General features: G+C 42.0%; 1 protein-coding gene across 1 annotated transcript in view; it reads right to left on the minus strand.

Annotated features, from left to right (window-relative positions):
• Nucleotides 1-20,096, minus strand: part of ATG3 (autophagy related 3) — a 1,040,279-nt gene that overhangs the window by 778,554 nt on the left and 241,629 nt on the right. Inside the window, exon 5 of the mRNA XM_044072369.1 lies at nucleotides 5,030-5,044. Coding sequence (XP_043928304.1) covers nucleotides 5,030-5,044 — 15 coding nt within the window. The remainder of the gene's footprint in view (nucleotides 1-5,029; nucleotides 5,045-20,096) is intronic.

Raw genomic sequence — 20,096 nt, forward strand, 5'->3', positions numbered from 1 at the left:
CCGGGAACTATCGCCCCATTAGCCTGACGAGTCTGATATGCAAAGCTATGGAATGCATCATCAAGGACCTTTTAAACAAGGGTATAGGGAATCTCCAAACTCTGGATCCTACGCAGTTTGGTTTTGTAAAGGGTAGATCATGCCTGCTCAACTTGGTCGACTTCTTTGAGTCAGTCACCAGAGCTGTAGATGACGGCAAGGTGGTTCATACAGCCTACCTTGATCTGGCCAAGGCCTTTGATACCATTCCCCACTCAGGAATCATAGAAAAACTCACTAAGCTAGGCATCAACCCCTATATCACTAGGTGGGTTGCAAACTGGCACACAGACAGAACCCACAGTGCAAAAGTAGCTGGCTCCAAGTCAGACTGCTGACCAGTCATGAGTGAAGTCCCACAGGGTTCGGTCCTGGGTCCTCTTCTATTTGGTATCTACCTTCTCTGAAGTCCAGACCAACACGAAGGGACTCTGGCTGACAAAGTTCCCAGATGATTGCAAGTTGGGAGCTATTAACTCCCCAAGTGATGCTGACACCCTACAGAAAGGCCTCACTGAGACCAACGACTGGTGTCAGAAAGTACAGTTTTGTACCTACCATAAATGTAGATGTTCAGGTGTATTCACTGCTGCAGTCACTACACTTGGGTTATCCTGCTGTCAGGCGGTCCCGCAGTCAGCCAGAGTTCCAAAGTCTTGGTCCGGCGTTGGTTGCTGTCGCTTCTTCCCTGACGTCAGTGTGCCAGGGGTATACAAGAAACAGCAGACGCCATTTTCTTCAGTTTTTCTTGCCCCAGATGTCAGGTGCCCCCAAATAGGTAGGCAATACATATTGCTAATAAAACATACAAGAAAAATAAAAACAATACCTTCAGTTACAAGCAAATACACTACAAAGGTTGTATAGGGTAGAAAGGAATAGATAAGTCCCAGCTAAGAAAGTAGGGCTGGAGGGAGGTTAACCTGGACTGCAGCAGTGAATACACTCTAACATCTACATTTATGGTAGGTACAAAACTGTACTATGTTCATTGTGTTTCACTGCTGCAGTCATTACACTTGGGTTGAATTCCAAAGCTGAGGTTGGGTGACTGGGTCTATAAAGGATTCGGGGTGGCTAAGAGTCCCTGCAGCACTGCAGTGGCAAAGTCAGCTCTGGATTTAGAGTAAAGAGGCAAGTGGTAATGCTTGGTAAAGGTATGCACTGAACTCCAAGTTGCAGCTTCCAAAATATCCTTGGTAGGTACTCCTCTAAGGTAGGCAGTTGAAGTGGCTGTTGCCCTGGTGGAATGTGGCCCATGTTGCTAGGTACAGTTTTTCCATGCTGTGTGTAGCAGAAACGGATACAGTGTCCTATCCACTTTGAAATGGTCTGCTTTGAAATAGCCTTTCCCTGTGATCCTGCAGCATATGCTACAAACAACTGTTCAGTTTTCCTGAAAGCTTTTGTTTTGTCCAAGTAGAAGCATAACTGCCTGTGTATGTCCAATGAGTGCAGAAGTCTCTCCCCTTTATTCTGGGGATTTGGATAAAATGTTGGCAAGTGAACAGTTTGGTTAAGAGCCACACTGGATACCACCTTTGGCATAAATGTAGGGTTTGTCCTTAAAGAAACCCTGTCCTGATGAAAAATGATGAAAGGTTCCACTGCCATTAGTGCCTGTAACTCAGACTCTTTATGCTAAGATTATTGCCAGAAACAGAGCAGTTTTCCATGACACATATTTTAATTCTGCTGAATTGGCTGGCTCAAAAGGAGGTAAGGTTAGTTTTTCCAAGACAAGGCTGAGGTCCCAAGTTGGTGTTGGCGCTCTCTGGGGCGGTCTTATGTTTTTAGCCCCTCTGAGGTACTGTTTTAGTAATGGATGAGAGAAAATAGGAGGATCCATGTTGTAATGAGCTGAGATGGCAGAGGCGTGGATCTTAATGGATGAAAAGGATAGGCCTTTGTCCAGCATCTCAGTTAAGTATTGTAATATCCGAGGAATATTTGGAACAAGAGGGTCAAAGCTTTGAGCCTGGTTCCAGGTGCAGAATCTCTTCCACTTTTCTGAATAGGATTTCCTGGTGCTGGGCCTTCTGGCCTCCAAAATGACATCCATGACAGCTTTAGAGAGAGGTGTTGGCTGCTTGGCTAAGTAATCTGCCATGCAGCCAGGTTTAAGGTTTTGAGCTGGCTGTGCAGGATCCGATTGTTTTTTTTTGAGTCAGAAGATAAGGAATTTGAGTTAAAATCCATGCTGGGCCTTGAGCCAAGTTCTTTAAGATTGGGTACCAGTACTGGCGTGGCCAGTCTGGGACAATCAGGATAATTTTTGGCCTTTCTTGTCTGGCTTTTAGGAGTACATTTGAAAGGAGAGGCAGTGGTGGGAAGGCATAAACATTTAGGGTTTTCCAGCTGAACGAGAGAGCATCCACTTTCCATGCTTGTGTGTGAAGTCCTTGCGCAGAATTTCTGTAGTTGGCAGTTCAGAGGGGAGGCAAAAAGATCTCTGCCTGGGCACCCTCATTTTTGTATTATCATGCTGAATACTTGTGGATTTAATTTCCACTCGTGAGGATGCATGATGTTTCTGCTTAAGTCATCTGCCAGAGTATTTTTCTTTCCTGGCAGGAATTGTGCTTGCAGATGAACTTGATAGGTCAGTGCTGTGTTCCACAAAGTCATGGTTTGTCTGCAGAGGGGATAGGAATGAGTGCCCCCTTGCTTGTTTATGTACCACATAACTGTGGTGTTGTCCTTCTTTAGTAATAGATGTCCTGGATGCAGAAGGTCCTTGAAAGCAGTTAGGGCATTTTGTACAGCTAGCATCTCTTTTTGATTGATGTGAAGATGCATTTGGTCTGCGGCCCACTTGCCCTGAATACATTTTCCTGCCATGTGTGCTCCCCAGGTGTAATCCGAAGCATCTGTTGTAAGTGTCTGCCTGGCTGTGGGTAAAGTGAAAGGCTGTCCCTTGTTGTGGTGACATGCCTGTGCCCACCATCAAAACTCCTGTTGTAGGCAGGGAATAAGTGGTATTACTGTTTCCAAACTGTGACAGTGTTGAGTCCAAACACTTTTTAGGTACCATTGTAATTTCCTCATATGCAGTCTGGCATATGGTATTAGTAGTATGCAGGACGCCATGAACCCCAAGGCCTGCAGAATTTTTCTTGCAGGGAGTTGGGTTTTTGTTGCCATCAATTGAAAGTACTGAGTCCGTTGCCTTTGTTTGTTTGGCGTGAGATAAGCCATCTGGACCATTGTATTTAAACTGGCACCCAGGAATATTATCTCTTGTGAGGGCACTAGTTTTGACTTCTTTTCGTTTATTGTGTACCCCAGGCAAATGAGCAATCTTTTTACAAATGCCAGATGCTTTAGAAAAATGTCCTTGCTCTCTGCTTGTATGAGACAGTCGTCCAAGTAGGGATATATTTGAATTCCTTTTTGTCTGCAAAATGCAATTACTGGCACCAGGCATTTTGTGAAGACCCTGGGCGCAGTAGATAAGCCAAAGAGCAGTGCAGAGAATTGGTAATGCAATGTGCCAGCTATGAATCTGAGGCATCTTCTGCAATTTTGTTTGATTGGGACATGCAGGTATGCCTCTTTGAGGTCCAAAGTAGCAAGCCAAGCCTTCTTGTCCAGCATGGGAAGAAGTTGCTGTAGTGTCAACATTTTAAATTTCGGAACATCCAGGTAAGTATTTAGAGTAGATAGGTCCAGTATGGGTCTCCAGGCTTTGTCCTTTCTGGGGACCAAGAAAAGTCTTGAGGAAAATCCTTGTCCTTGATCCTGTTGTGGCACTTTCTGAATAGCTCTCATGTCCATGAGGGCTATAATTTGTTTTTGTGCCTCTGCCCATTGATTTTGTGGCAGGTTTGGCATTCCTTTTGGCCTTGGTAGAGTGTGAAAGTGGAATCTGTAACCTTGAGACACAATTTCCAGAACCCATTTGTCTTGGGTGATTATATGCCAATTTTGTGAAATAAGAGCTAGTTTTTCCCCTAAGGGAGCTGCCAAAAGTTAAGTGCTTGGCATGTGAAGGGGGAAGTCATTGGGTCTGTTTCCTATAAGGTTGTGACTGGTCTTCTCCTCCTTTTGGGGTAGAAGCACCCCACTGTCGTGGTGCGTAAGAGCCTTGGGGCTGAGATCTGCCTCTTGGGCATCTGTATCTGCCTCTTTGTGGTCTGTCTGACACTGGAAAGGACCAATTTTTAGAAGGCCAATTTCTGCTAAATCGAGGTGGCTGTACCTATAAGAAATCCTTCACTGTTTGCATAGATTTTGCCTTATCCTCCATTTTCTTTAATACCTCTTCTGCCTTAACACCAAACAAGATATCATGCTGTAAAGGAGCATCCAATAATTTTGCCTTAACATGATCAGGTAAACCTTGTTCTTTTAACCAAGCATGCCTTCGAATCACAGATCCTGTAACTGCAGCTCTACAAGAAGCCTCTAATGAATCAAAACCACATTGCAGAGTATGTTTTCCCACTTGTTCAGCTGCATGCAATAAATCCTGCATCTCCATCTAGTCAGGACTTTCCGAGCTTGTAAGCATTTTCTGTTTTAACAGAGACATTAAATACTGTTGGTATTTAAGCATGTGGAACTGGCAATTTAAAGCCCTTACTGCTAAAGTTGTAGAAGTGTAAACTTTCTTCCCCCATCTATCTAATGCTCTTGAATCCCTGTCAGAGGGAACTAGATTTTTAGCAGTGGAAGCCTTTACCCCTTTGGGACCCTGGGAAATGGTTTCTGGTTCAGCAGCAGGGTTTTTATAAAGAAATTTGAGAGAGTCAGGGACTCTGTAGTACCTGGCAGCAACAGAAGAAGGTAGATGAACGAAAACCACAAGACCAGTAAAATAAAGTCAATTTATTAGCTCTCTTGATGAAACAGACAAAACAATATGTTCTCTCTCTAGCGCCTCGGCCACAGTAAGCCTTCAAGGAGTAAACCTACATAATTTTGAACAGTTTATATACTTACATCAATTAAAACAATTAAAATTAATTATACAATTATACAATTACACTTTTCCAACAGCACTCTGTATTCAATCCATTAGGCAACAAAGTGCCATAATTTAAAATGAAAATAGTTTCTTTGCTTAGCAGTAACTTTTCAACCATATGGCCATTTGTTTCAGTATCAGCTACTTGCTGTAAGATAGTAGCCTGCAAGCTATCACTGGAACCATTATGATATTCACCAAAATGTAAAGCTAATGGTCTTTCTACTTTTTGATTCCTTATGTCCCTTAAATGTTCAAGTAATCTTACTTTGAACATCCTTTTTGTTTGACCAATATAGAACTTATTGCACCCACATTTGATAGCATAAATTACTTTTTGTGTCTTACAGTTATATATGCCATCTGACGTAAACCTAACATTATTAATACTTGTAAAAACTTTTTTTATATATCTACAAATACTGCAATTTCCACATGGAAATGTTCCAAAATCTGACATTTCATGATATATTTTACACTCTGGTTTTGAAAATTTTGTATGGACTACCATGTCTCTTAAACTTCTACCTCTTTTATATGAAAAAATTAGTTTTTTCTCCATTAAATTATTGAGTTCCCCAAAATTTTTTAAAAATTCCCAAAAGTGCAAAATGCATTTTTTAATATCATTACTAAAAAAATTATAAGTAGACACTAAGAAAATATTTTTATCCGAGTTATTCATATTATTTTTATTTTTGGTATAATATTTGTTAACATAACCAACATGACCAGTATTCTGAGAATTATATCTTGATTCTACTACTTTCTTAATATCTAGTTCAAGCAGTCTAGCATAATATTCTCTTCTCAAAAACATTTCTTTTGTTGTTTGGATTTCTTGTATGAATATTTTGTCATCATTACATAAACGCGAAATCCTTAAGAACTCTCCATATGGCAAAGACTGAATAGTTTGATTAGGGTGACAACTAGTAGCCTTCAAAAAGTCATGTGGCATACCAAACTTTCTATGTATACTAGTAATTATTGGGTGACTCTGTAGTACCTATCTGGCTTGACTGGTGCTGGGGGCAAGGAATCAGAGGTTAAACTGAATTCAGAGAACACATCATCCACAATATCTAACACAGGCGGAATATTAAGGGGCCTGTGCTGAGGCAATAAAAGAAAATCTCCGAGCCTTTTCTTGGATTCTGAATAACCCTGGCTCTCCCAATGGAAATACTCCCTCATGGTATGCAAAGTTTCCCCAAAAGAGTAATCCTCAGGAGGAGAGGCTGAAGGGATAGATTCTTCAGCATTAGAGTCCTCATAGGGGGGTAAAGAGTATCCCTGGTCTGAAGAGGAATCAGAAGAAATGGAAACCTGGTCAGAGGAATCGCAGTCTGTATCCTACCTAGGCCTTTTATCAGGAGGGGGATGGGAACCCCTGCTCAGAGTAATTAGGTCTTCGGCCATTTTGAGCATCTGTTTCTTAGGCATGGATGCCTGTCCAGGTGAATGCTGTACTTGTTTCTTTGTCTTTAATGGAGTTTTAGACTTGGCTGTTGTTTTGATGGTAAGCTGTGAAGGTCTGAAAACACCCTCAGAAGCCGATGCCTGTTCAGCGGCTCTGGACACATCTGAGGGGTTAATTTCCGTAGGCCCAATAACTTGAGTTTCCAGAGGCCTAGAAATCTCCACGTGGGAGTCTGAGGCGGCCTGTGGCTCTGAGGTAGCGGGTGTCAGGGGCTGCGAATGCACCTCACTGAGAATCGGCGACTGGCCTAGAAGAGGCTTCATCGTCAGTTTTGGACCTCGGATGCCTGTCCTTAGCTTTGTCTTTGCGGTTTTTTGTGTATTCCGGTCGTCGGTTGTTCCGACGGCATGGTATAATTGAACCTTTGGCCAAAATAATGGCGAGCAAAATCAAACCGACGTTTAGTAGTGCGCTTGTTAAACCTAGCACAAAACAGACAACTAGTGACGTTGTGGTCTGGGCCTAGGCATGGAATACAGTAAGAATGAAAATCCTTATGAGGTATTTGCTTCCCACAAGAAATGCAATTATCAATTTTTACTGACATCTGTCTGAGGCAAGAAAAAGTTTCCCCAACGGGGTACTTAGCTTTATTGAAGACTTCAGTTCTGAAATTTGAATTTGAAAATCTCAGGAGTCAGCCGACCGGCACTTGCGAACTGCTTTTGCTTCGGGCACCGCGCGGCAAGTAAGACTGAAGAAAATGGCATCGGCTGCATCTTATATACCCCTTGTGCACTGATGTCAGGGAAGAAGCGACAGCAACCGCCGCCGGACCAAGAATTTGGAACTCTGGCCGACTGCAGGACCGCCTGACGGCAGGATAACCCAAGTGTAATGACTGCAGCAGTGAAACACGATGAACATCCATGGCCTTAAGCTCAATGCCAAAAAATGTGTCATCCCCTTTGGGAAAAACCTGGGTTCCCATGAATTACCACATCGATGGTAGTCCAGTGAACACAGAAGGCGTTCTAAGAGATCTGGGAACACAGGTTGGCAGCAATTTCTCTTTTGACCACCACATTGCCACTGTGGTCAAAGTCTTTCTATGTGGCACATCTCATTACTAAGGGTTTTGCATCCAGGAAGAAAGAAGTCATAGTCTCCCTGTACTCTTCCCTCATTAGGCCAATCAAGTACAATGCCCCATTTGGCATGAACCTCACTAGACACCTGCAACAACTGGAGAGGCTGCAAAAGTACCTCACAAAGAGGATCCTAGGCCTTAAACATTTGTCCTATATGGACAGAAACTCCAACTATTCTCCATCTCATATTGCCTACTTAGAGGTGATCTCTGCTTGACTTACAAATCCATGTCAGACTCAGCTCTGTTAGAAATGCTATATCTAAAGAAATCCCATTCCCCTCCACACCACATGCTCCAGAGACCTCAACCTCATTACCACAATCAACAGAACAGAGACTGCCCATGTTATGGAATAGACTTCTCAAACATGCCAAGCAGAGCAGCTCACTGACCCTCTTCAAGAGAAATCTTGATGAGTGGATGAGAAATAGAAAATTCACCCCAGAGATCACTCCAGTGGCTCTACTCGACAGAAGCACTGGGAACTAAGGTTGGGTAGCACGATGCCAAGGTAATCCTATGGGCTAGGCTTGTAAAGGCTCCAGGGCCATTAGCCTAGTACACACCTATGACCAGACACACACACATGTCTGTATATATCTATCTATGTGTGTGTGTGTACACATATATATATATATATATATATATATATATATATACACACACACACACACACACACACACACACACACACACACAGATATATCACAGATCTATATACATATCTATACATCTTATTGATTCGTCATTTTATGCAGATTGCACTTCCAGAAATTTAGTTTACTACGGTTATTGTAATCGATGTGCAGCCTAAAACTAATCGATCCTTTAAGGAATGTGTCCTAGAACACTACAGGGATATTAAGAACAATAAAGCCACCAGTGCATTGGCAAAACATTTCCAGCGAACCAACTCTGAGCATACATTTAAGTTCTTTATTTTAGAGTTAGTTGAAGTTGGCATGGGGGGGTGAAAATAGAACGGAGGAATGTGAGCAGAAATGGATATTGTACTTTAAAGAGGACAGTAGTCCTGGAATTAAAGACAATGTATCACTTAAACCATTCTTGAGAGCAAGATCTTTGAAACATTAGTGTACTGCTTCTTTAAAAATTTAATTGCACACTAATACATCTCAGATTTTAATTGGATAGTGCTGGCTTAAATAATGATGTATGCGAGTTATTTTTTGTCTGAAGAAGCGGTTTATTACTGTGAAAGCACTAACTTTATATTGAACAAATTTTGAACTGTGCTGTGTTGTGTTTTGCTGTGCTCAATCTCCACTTTGCCTTTTTTACTTCAAATTTATTAGTATGCTTCGCTTGGAGTTTCTACACCCGTTTGTGTTTTTTTATTTTATTTTTCTTCGGTTTCTAATTTTCTTCAGCCTCCAAGCACTGCAGTCCCTGCTGATTCTATTTACAGACGTTTGGCCTCCAGTTCAACTAACTCCAGAAGGATTTTTAAGTTCTCCAAGGAAAGGCTAAACTGTTCATTTTCTGAGAGTTGTACATCCCCCAAGGCCAGTCTGGTTGTCCTCCTAGTTGCTGGTCTGTGATGCAGCTGTGACTAAGGCTGCAATAATTTCTGCTTTAGTCAGGTTGGCATGCACCAGTCCTTTGGCTTGGCACATCTCAGCCAATTGGCTCCTTGTCAGCTTGCCATATTCCTCTGCTGACACACTTGCCTGACCTCCCTGACTAAGCTAACAAAAATAAATAAATAAATACAACTATTGTGATATGAAACTCTGAATTTCTACCATGTGGCCGGTTGAGAGTAAAAACACCTTCTTTAGCAAACACCGTTTACAGGCTACAGGAGTTCAATATCCACAGCACTGAATCCCAATATGAGATGTAGTGACCCCTCCACTGCCACCAATAAATATGTGAAGCCCCACCGCTGGAACAGTAATCAAGGAGCCTCAAGTCCTCACCACTGGCACAAGTGAGGGACGTACCTGAGAGGATGACAGGTATACACAGTATTCCCAGATGCAGCTCTCTGCATCCAGTGCAATTTCCCTTTAGAGCACACGGAGACCACACTTTGTCCAGGGCTGGTTTCTCCCTTTCTCCAGATCCCCAATAAGACTCCCCACTGGCACAGCTATATAGCGGAGATATTAGCTGAGTGGCCAAGCTAAGACCACCAGCACCTTCTCTGTCCAACCAGTGCTTCATGTCCTGCCCAAGTAGCTGACACAGACACTCTGATGTTTGATTTACACACACACACACACACACACACACACACACACACACACACACACACACACCTTGGAAAGGCTGGCACAGGTTTACTAGCTATGCCCCCTTTTGCCCAGACTATAAGGTAGTTATTACTGCCACCAGCCAACTCTGTATCAGCTACTTTAAGGCCAAGTGTCTCCAATCTTACTGCGTAATATTAACATTAAGATAAATGGCAGTTTGAACAAAAGCAAGATTATAGGATTGGCCTAAAAAGTGTCACAAAATAAATATGCAAGTACTCAAAACTTAATCACTAGACAATCAGCCACAATGAATGGTTTAAATATATTTAATGAAAATTAAAAGAAAACACTCAGTATATATTCACAGTGACATCAGAGTTCAAAATCACAGGAAATACTTAAAACATTACAGGACAGTCTCAAACAAAGAAAAATATCTAAACTAAGCTTTGTTATTCCTGACTACATCCAAGAGAATTGTACTGTTCTCTAGAAAAGTACAGTTTTGTACCTACTATAAAATGTAGATGTTCGAGCGTATACACTGCTGCAGTCATTACACTTGGTTTATCCTGCCGTCAGGCGGTTCCCCAGTCGGCCTGAGTTCCAAAGTCTTGGTCCGGCGTCGGTTGCTGTTGCTTCCTCCCTGACGTCAGAGCGACAGGGGTATACAAGATGCAGCCAACGCCATTTTCTTCAGTTTTTCTTGCCCGAGATGTCAGGTGCCTCTAAATAGGTAGGCAATTACAATTGCTAATAAAACATACATAAGGAAAGCAAAAAACAACTTACAGCTACCAGCAAATACTCCCCATAGGTAGTAAGGGTAAAAGACATAGGTACGTACCAGCCAGTAAGAGGGGAAGGAGGGAGGGTAAACCTGGACTGCAGCAGTGTATACACTCGAACATCTACATTTACGGTAGGTACAAAACTGTACTATATTCATCGTGTTACACTGCTGCAGTCATTACACTTGGGTAGGATCCCAAAGCTGAGGAAGGGTGGCTGGTTCTACAAGGCATTAGGGGTGGCTATAAGGCCCTGCAGCACTGCAGTGGGAAAGCCAGCTCTGGATTTAGAGTATAGAGGCACATGGTAATGCTTGGTGAAGGTATGTAAAGAACTCCAAGTTGGTACTTCCAAACTATCCTTGGTAGGTACTCCCCTGAGGTAGGCAGGTGTAGTGGCTGTTGCCCTGGTGGAGTGAGATCTAATGCTGCTAGGTACAGGTTTTCCATGGTATGTGTAGCAGAAATGTATACAATGTCCTATCCATTTTGAAATAGTCTGTTTTGAAATGGCTTTTCTCTGTGCTCCTGCAGCATATGCTACCAATAATTACTCAGATTTTCTGAAAACTTTGGTTTTGTCCAAGTAGAAGCGTAACTGCCTGTGAATGTCCAAAGAGTGCAGTAGTCTCTCCCCTTTATTCTGTGGTTTAGGATAAAAAGTTGGCAGGTGAATAGTTTAGTTTAGAGCCACACTGGATACTACCTTTGGCATAAAAGTAGGGTTAGTTCTTAAAGACACCCTGTCCTGGTGGAAAATGAGGAAAGGTTCCACTGCCATTAGTGCCTGTAATTCTGAAACTCTTCATGCTGATGTTATTGCCAGGAGCAGAGCAGTTTTCCAAGAGATATATTTTAATTCTGCTGTGTTGGCTGGCTCAAAAGGAGTTAAAGTTAGCTTCTCCAAAACAAAGTTGAGGTCCCAAGTTGGAGTAGGTGCTCTACGGGGCTGTCTTATGTTTTTAGCCCTTCTGAGGTACTGTTTTAACAGGATTAGAGAAAATTGGTGGATCTGTGTTGTAATGAGCAGAGATGGCAGAGGCATGGATCTTGATGGATGAGAAGGAGAGACCTTTGTCCAGCATCTCAGTTAAGTATTGTAGTATCTGAGGAATGTTTGGGACAAGAGGGTCAAGGCTGTGAGCTTGGTTCCCAGGCACAGAATCTCTTCCATTTATCCGAATAGGCTTTCCTGGTACTGGGCCTTCTGGCCTCCAGAATGACATCCATAACAGCTTTGGAGAGAGGCATTGCTTGCTTGACTAAGGAACCTTCCATGCAGCTAGGTTTAAGGCCTTTAGCTGACTGTGTAGTATTTGTTTGTTGTGCTGAGTCAGCAGATGTGGTATTTGAGGCAAAATCCAGGGTGGTTCTTGTGCTAAGCTCCTTAAGATTGGGTACCAGTGCTGGCGTGGCCAGTCTGGTGCAATCAGGATCATCTTTGGCTCTTCCTGCCTGGCTTTTATGAGTACCTTTGGCAGGAGAGGTAGTGGTGGGAAAGCGTATACTTGTAGGTTCTCCCAGCTGGATGAGAGGGCATCCACTTTCCATGTTTGTGGATGGTAACTCCTTGTGCAGAATTTTTGTAGCTGGCAGTTTATTGGGAATGCAAACAGATCTATGTCCGGTCTCCACCATTTCTGTGTTATCATTCTGAATATTTGTGGATTCAACTCCCATTCCTGGAGATCCATGATGTTTCTGCTTAAGTCGTCTGCCAGTATCTTTTTCTCTCCTGGCAGGAATTGTGCTTGCAGATTAACTTGATGGTTTATAGCTGTGTTCCACAAGGTCATAGCTTGTCTGCATAGGGGGTAGGAGTAAGTGTCCCCTTGCTTGTTTATGTACCACATAACTGTGGTGTTGTCTGTCTTTAGTAGTAGTTTTCCTGGATGCAGCAGGTCCTTGAAAACTATAAGCGCATTTTGTACAGCTAGCATCTCTTTGATTGATGTGAAGATGCCTTTGTTCTGCGGGCCACGTGCCCTGAATACATTTGCCTGCCATGTGTGCTCCCCAGACATAATCCAATGCATCTGCTCAGTGTTTGCCTGGCTGTGGGTTGTGTAAAAGGCTGTCCCTTGTTGAGGTGACAAGCTTGAGCCCACCACTGAAACTCCTTTTGAAGGCAAGGGATTAGTGGTATAACTGTTTCCAAACTTTGACACCATACATTCTTTAGGTACCATTGTAGTTTCCTCATATGCAGTCTGGCATATGGAATTAGTAGTATGCAGGATGCCATGTAACCCAAGGCCTGCAGAATTTTTCTTGCAGGGAGTTGGGTCTTTGTTGCCATCAATTGAAAGTACTGAGTCAGTTGCCCTTGTTTGTCTGGCATGAGATAAGCCATCTGGGCCATTGTGTTCAAGCGGGCACCCAGGAATATAATCTCTTGAGAGGGCACTCATTTTGATTTCTTTTCGTTTACTGTGTACCCCAGGCAACTTAACTTTTTTACAAACGCCAGATGCTTTAGAAGAATGTCCTTGCTCTCTGCTTGAATCAGGCAGTCGTCCAGGTACGGATAAATTTGAATTCCTTTCTGTCTGCAAAATGCAATTACTGGTGCCAGGCACTTTGTGAAGACCCTGGACACAGTAGATAAGCTAAAAGGACAGTGCAGAGAATTGGTAGTGCATTGAACCAGCTATGAATCTGAAGTATCTTCTGCAGTTTTGTCTGATAGGGACATGCAGGTATGCCTCTGAGGTCCAAAGTCACGAGCCAAGCTTTCTTGCTCAGCATGGGAAGAAGCTGCTGTAATGCCAACATTTTGAATTTCGGAACATCCAGGTAAGTGTTTAGAGATGAAATATCCAGAATGGGCCTCCAGGCTTTGTCCTTTCTGGGTACCAGAAAGAGTCTCGAGTAAAACCCTTGTCCTTGCTCCTGTGATGGTACCTTTTGAATAGCTCTCATATCCATGAGTGCTGTAATTTGTCTTTGAGCCTCTGCCCATTGATTTGGTGGCAGATTTGGCATTCCTTTTAACCTTGGCAGAGTGTGAAAGTGGAGCCTGTAACCTTGAAATACAATGTTGAGAACCTAATTGTCTTTGGTGATCATTTGCCAATCATGGTAGAAGAGTGCCAGTTTTCCTCCCAAGGGGGCTGCCAAGAAGGATTTGTTTGGCAGCTGTAGTGGGAAGTCATTGGAGCTGCTTTTTATATGGTTGGGGCCTGTCTTCCCCTTCTTTCTGGCCTGAAGCAACCCATTGTCGAGGCCTGCAAGGACCTCGTGTTTGACCTCTACCTGTTGGACGTCTGTATCTTCCCCTTTGAGGTCTGTCTATAATTGGAAAAGACCAATTCTTAGTTGGCCAGTTTCTGTAAATCTAGGAGGCTGAACCTGTAAGAAATCCTTCACTGTTTGCATAGATTTTGCCTTATCCTCCATTTTCTTTAATACCTCTTCTGCCTTAACTCCAAATAACACATCCTGCTGCAAAGGTGCATCCAATAATTTTGCTTTAACATGAGCTGGTAACGTATGTTCTTTTAACCAAGCAGGTCTTCTAATGACAGAGCCTGTAACTGCTGGACTGCAGGAGGCCTCTAGAGAATCAAAACCACATTGCAAAGTATGCTTTCCCACTTGTTCAGCTGCATGCAATAAATCCTGCATTTCTTTAAAATTAGGAGGATCTGATTCTGGAAGCATTTTTTGTTTTAACTGAGACAGTAAAAATTGCTGATATTTTAGCATGTGAAACTGGCAATTTAAGGCTCACATTGCTAAAGTTGCAGACGTATATACTTTCTTTCCCCATCTGTCTAATGCTTTGGAATCTCTGTCAGAGGGAACTGGATTCTTGGCTGATGAGGCCTTAACTCCTTTGGGTCCCTGAGAAATAGTTTCAGGGTCAGCTACAGGGCTTTTATACAGACATTTATGCGAGTCAGGGACTCTGTAGTATCTGTCAGGTTTGGGGCTGGAGGTAAGGAATCACGATTTAAGCTGGATTTAGTATACACATCATCCAGGATATCTAACACTGGCGGAATAGCAAGGGGCCTGTGTTGAGGTAATAAAAGGATGTCTCTGAGCCTTTTCTTGGATTCTGAGTAATCCTGGCCTTCCCAGTGGAAATGCTCCCTCATGGTATGTAGGGTTTCCCCAAATGAGTAGTCCTCAGGCAGTGAGGCAGATGGAATAGATTCCTCAGTATCAGAATCCTCATAAGGGGGTAAAGAGTATCCTAGGTCTGAGGATGACTCAGAAGAGATGGACACCTGGTCAGATGAGTCATAGTCTGCATCCTGTCTAGGCCTTTTTTCAGGAGAGGGATGGGACCCCCTGATCAGAGTGATTAGGTCTTCGGCCATTTTTGAGCATTTGTTTCTTAGGCATGGAGGCCTGTCCTGGAGAATGCTGTATTTGTTGCTTTGATTTTAAAGGAGGCTTAGACTTAGCTGAAGGTTTAATGCTTAACTGAGTAGGTTTGAAGACATCCTCTGTAGCTGTGGGTTGCTCAGCTACTCCGGGTCCCTCTGAAAGGTTAGTCTCGGTAGGCTGAAGAACTAGTGCATCCAAAGGCCCAGCTATCTCCACATGTGAGTCCGAGGCAGCTTGTGGTTCTACAGAAGCGATAGTCAGGGGCTGCGAAGGTGCCTCGCTGAAAACAGGAGAACCGGTGACTGGCCTAGAAGAGGCTTCGTCGTCAGTTTTGGGCCTTGGATGCCTATCCTTGTCTTTGTGTTTTTTGTGCATTCCAGTCGTCGGACGTTCCGACGGCATGGTATAATTGAATTTTCTACCAAAATAATGTCGAGCAAAATCAAACCGACGTTTAATAGTGCGCTTGTTAAACCTAGCACAAAACCGACAACCAGTGACGTCGTGGTCAGGGCCTAGGCATGGGATAGATACAGTAGGAATGGAAATCCTTATGAGGTATTTGCTTCCCACAAGAAATACAGTTATTAACTTTTACTGACATCGGTCTGAGGCAAGAAAAAGTTTACCCAATGGGGTACTTAGCTTTCGGTCCTGGATTCAGAATGAAAATCTCAGGAGACAGCCGACTGGCACTTGCGAAATGCTTTTGCTTTGGGCACCACGCGGCAAGAAAGACTGAACCCCTGTCGCACTGACGTCAGGGAGGAGGCGGACCAAGACTCTGGAACTCAGGCCGACTGGGGAACCGCCTGATGGCAGGATAACCCAAGTGTAATGACTGCAGCAGTGTAACACGATGAACATCTTACTTCAGTGCAAAGCAAATACGGTGAATGGTGGTTCTTGCTGTCTGGCCAAAGACATAATACAGAATGCAGTGTCTCTCTGGAAGCCTTTTCAAATTAATGTCTCAAACATTACTGCTGGAAGAGCTTGCAGAATGACCTAATTTCTTGTCATCTGAGTATCGCAGGTGAAACCCCCAGTGCTGGAATCTAGCAGTATTTAGCATCTACCTGTGAAAATACATAGACCCTCAGATCTTTGGCAGGTGCTGGAAGCCATAAAACGATTGCATTCTTTCACATTCAAAACTAGTAATTATTTCACCTTAAAGGTGATACGGAGAGCTCCCTAGTACAGACTTTATGTCTCTAACTGCCATAAAGTAATTTAATTTCAGCTATTTTTCTGACGTTATGCTCCTGTATTCCCATTTCCACTATTAAAACATATACACCTAAACAGTTACAATAGTGTATGTGCACTTCTGTTCTCTTCCAGCAGGACACACTGTATACATCTTTAAGCTCAGTACTTATAAAATACCTTTAACCCACATCTGTACGGACCAGTTTGTTATACACAAGACATACAGTTCTAATATATTTGTAAAACAAGCATCTTGTATAGATCATGTTGATATTCACAAATGACAATTATTTACACAATTCCAGATAACTCTACTGGCAGTATCTCCCTAGGTCACAAAAAAGAAAATGACAACTTGCAGATCAACTAATATACATACATTTTACATGGGAAGATAAACAAGTATGTCTAAGCATTTCTAAAATTCGTAATTTTGCATAGGAAGTGTAACAAAACATGGCAGACAGGATCATTTTATAGGAGGGACTGTTGCATCAATGAAATTGCATAGATAGGTGTGATGGCAATGAAAAGAGGTTGTATAACTAGTCAGGTTATTTGAGTAAATACAAAGAATCTCACTTATTAATAGAAGTAGTAGACAAGCATAGTTACAATTAGAGAGAAGGGAGGTGAAGGATGGTGGTAGTGTGGGGAAGAATGAAAGAATTACGATAGAGTTTAGATAAGAAGACGGTAGGTTGATTCATCAGCACAGGGAGTTGGCGATAGGCAGAGAAGAGAAGAGGGATCTAAAATGGAGAAAGGAAGAAGAAAATTAGTGAAGGTGGTAGTTGCAATTCAGATAAAGGAAGAAAGAAAACAAATGGGGAGGAGGTAGGAGGAGTGGAGGAAATGAACTAGGGTAAAGTATAGGGCGGTGGGAGTGGACTTGGTTTGCAGCAGGGATAGATATGTGACCTCAGTAGGAAGTCTTTTAGTTTAATCTTGAATTTATTGAAATTAGAGGCAGTTCTAATATCTAAGGGTAGTGAGTTCCAGCACAGAGTAAAAGTACAAACATTGTCTTGTCAGTTTTGCTTGGTTTACATAGAGTTAGAAGTTGTTTGTCTTCAGAATGGAGATCCCGGTCAGGTGTATAAATTTGAAGTATAGTTTTTAAGGTGGGGCAGACATCAGGATTGTAAATAACTTTAAGGGTAGTTGTTGGTTGGAGGTAGTTTAGATGCTCTGGGAATTCTAGCCAGTTAAGGGGAGAAGAGCCAAACAGTGGTGTTTAAAATATGATACCCCCTGTTGCTAATTTACCGATTTTGTTAAAGCAGGACTAGGCTTATTTTTTAGTGTGTTCTGAAGGTTGGTTAAAATGGGGACACCATATAGTAAGGAGGGTAAGCAGGTAGGTTGCAGCTAATGTTTTGTTGGCTGTATCCATGAAATTGTTGTGCCAATAGAGCATCCCTAGATTGTGATGTGCTTTTTTATAGTGTTATGTATATGAACATCAAAAGTAAGTTTTACTATCTATTGTTACTCTTAATTCAGTATATGCGACCACTTCGATTTCGGTAACTTCAATTTTTGAAATTTTAATGAAAATATTTTAGAAACAGTTGAGATTGTCCTAGATGTAAAAAAAGGAGGAGTTCGGTTTTGTTGGGGTTGAGTAATAACTGTGCGTTATTGAGCCAGGACTCTATGGATAAGGCAGCTTGGGTTATTTGTCTGGAGGTGTACTATGTTGGAAGAGATGAGAGTTGAGTCATCGGTGTATTGGATTAGGGAACTTTGGCCAGAAGCAGTATGGAGATCACAAGTTAATGCAATGGAGTCAAACAGTTCTCTTTTTCTTCTATTCCTAGACTATCAAATTTATTTTATTTATTTATTTTATTTTATTTTACATTTGTTGACCGGGCTAGTCCAACTGGATATATATCCGTTTACAGTAGAGGCCCGGGGAGAAAAGCTCCAGTACAGGCAAAACAAACAATGATATATCACAAAAAAATTATCTTGAAAAAAATATATAAAAGGTCAAAAAAAGAGAATTGCAAAATAAAATCTAAATACTTATAAGATAAGTTCAACAAATTAAAAAATAGGCATACTTTTAAGAAGTAACTCTCAACAATAGAAAGTGTAAGTTAGGAGCTCAGAAGGGGGGATGGGTAGCAAAATTAGATGTGAGGAGACATACTTTCAGTCGGGATTAGTACAAGGACATAGCCATTGAGTTTTAAGATGGTCTTTGATATGTTTTTTGAACAGAGAGGTAGAGTCTTGATTAGTTATTTCTTGAGGGAGTTGATTCCAGTGTTTACCTATGGAATTTGAAATGAACGCATCCCCAGCTTTATTGTATGATTTAGTTGAGGATACTAGGAGTTTATTTGCAGAGCGAAGTATGGCTAGATTTTTATAAGGAGAAATCAGTTTTGCCAGGCTAGGAGTATTATCAGGGAAGTGAAGGGTCTTATGAATGACAAGTAATTGTTGGTAGAGTAGGTGGTTGTTTAGCTCTAGCCAATTTAGTTGTTTGAGGTTGAGACAGTGGTGAGTTCTGAGGGGAGTAGCAGTAATGAATCTGGCTATACTATTATAACAGGTAGAGAGTTTAGTAATGTTATTTTTAGATAAGTTAGTATAGATAGCTGAGGCATAAAAAAGGGTGGAGATCAGGTGGGTCTGTGCAATGTTTTTTCTGGCTGCTGGGGTAAGGAAGGGTTTAATTCTGTAAAGTGTCCCAATTTTTTTATTAACAGCTTTAATAGTAGTGTTAATATGGTCATCAAAGTTGAGATGGTTGTCAATGGTTACACCTAATAGTCGAGTGGTTTTATCAGGGTTAATAGAGGTAGAATTATTTGAGGAGATAGTGAAGAATGGTATAGGAGATTTATTAGTAGGAGTAAAGAGAAGAAGCTTAGTTTTTTTGGGGTTAAGGAGGAGGCAGTGTTGCATAAACCATTTTTCAACGTTTTGGAAAGCTATTTGGGTGATAGACTGGAGGGAGGAAACATTTTTATCAGTGCAGATCAAATTCGAGTCATCTGCATATTGGATGCAGGTAGCTTGTGGCACATTCAAATAAAGTTCATTGATAAATAATGAGAAAAGAAGGGGTCCTAAGATTGATCCTTGTGGAACACCAACATTTACTGGAAGTAAGCACGATAGTTTGTTCCCCCAAAGCACTGTTTGTTGCCTGTTTACGAGATAGCTTCTAAACCATTGTAGAGAATGTGAGCGGAGAGAGAAGAGGTAGAGTTTTTCAAGAAGTATATTATGGTTAACCATATCAAAAGCTTTTGATAGGTCTATGAATAGTGCTGAGGAGAAACGATTATTATTTCGATTATTATTTATGGAGTCAGAGAAGGAAAGGAGAGCAGTGGTAGTGCTGTGGAAAGGTCTGAATCCATGTTGACAGTCAGCTAGAAGTTTGTTTTGAAGAAGGTAGTTAAGAAATTGTTTGTGTACGCATCTTTCCATTATCTTAGCTAATGGGGACAGTAAGGCAATAGGGCGAAAGTTGGAGAGCTCAGAAGAAGAAGGAATTGTCAATCTTCTTGTGGTTCTTTTTTTTGTCAAAGACAAACAATGCAAGACAAAATGGCAAAAGCCCAATGACTACTTATGCCTCCTTGTTTTACCTCCTTACACCCTTTCTTGCCCCTGACAGTCCTCCCAAATTGTAAGCAATCTCTCTCCTACTGCCTTCATATCTGGAATAACATTACGTCACATGCCTGGGTTCTAAAAATAATCAAGGATGGTGACAGACTTCAGTGGGATCTCTTCCACCTCAAACTGGGATCCTTCATTTGCCAAAAAAAATCAAATCCATTGGCTTCCTCAAGCTCCTTCAGATTTGCTGCCCCAAGGTGTAACAGAACAAGTGCCTCCATCCCAAAGAAGCAAAGATTTTTACTCCAGAATGTTTCTGGTTCTCGGCAAAGAAGGCACATGGAGACCAGTT

Source organism: Protopterus annectens, chromosome 5.part0 (genome assembly GCF_019279795.1).
Source record: "Protopterus annectens isolate FY-2018-M chromosome 5.part0, PAN1.0, whole genome shotgun sequence".
Taxonomy (NCBI): Eukaryota; Metazoa; Chordata; order Ceratodontiformes; family Protopteridae; genus Protopterus; species Protopterus annectens.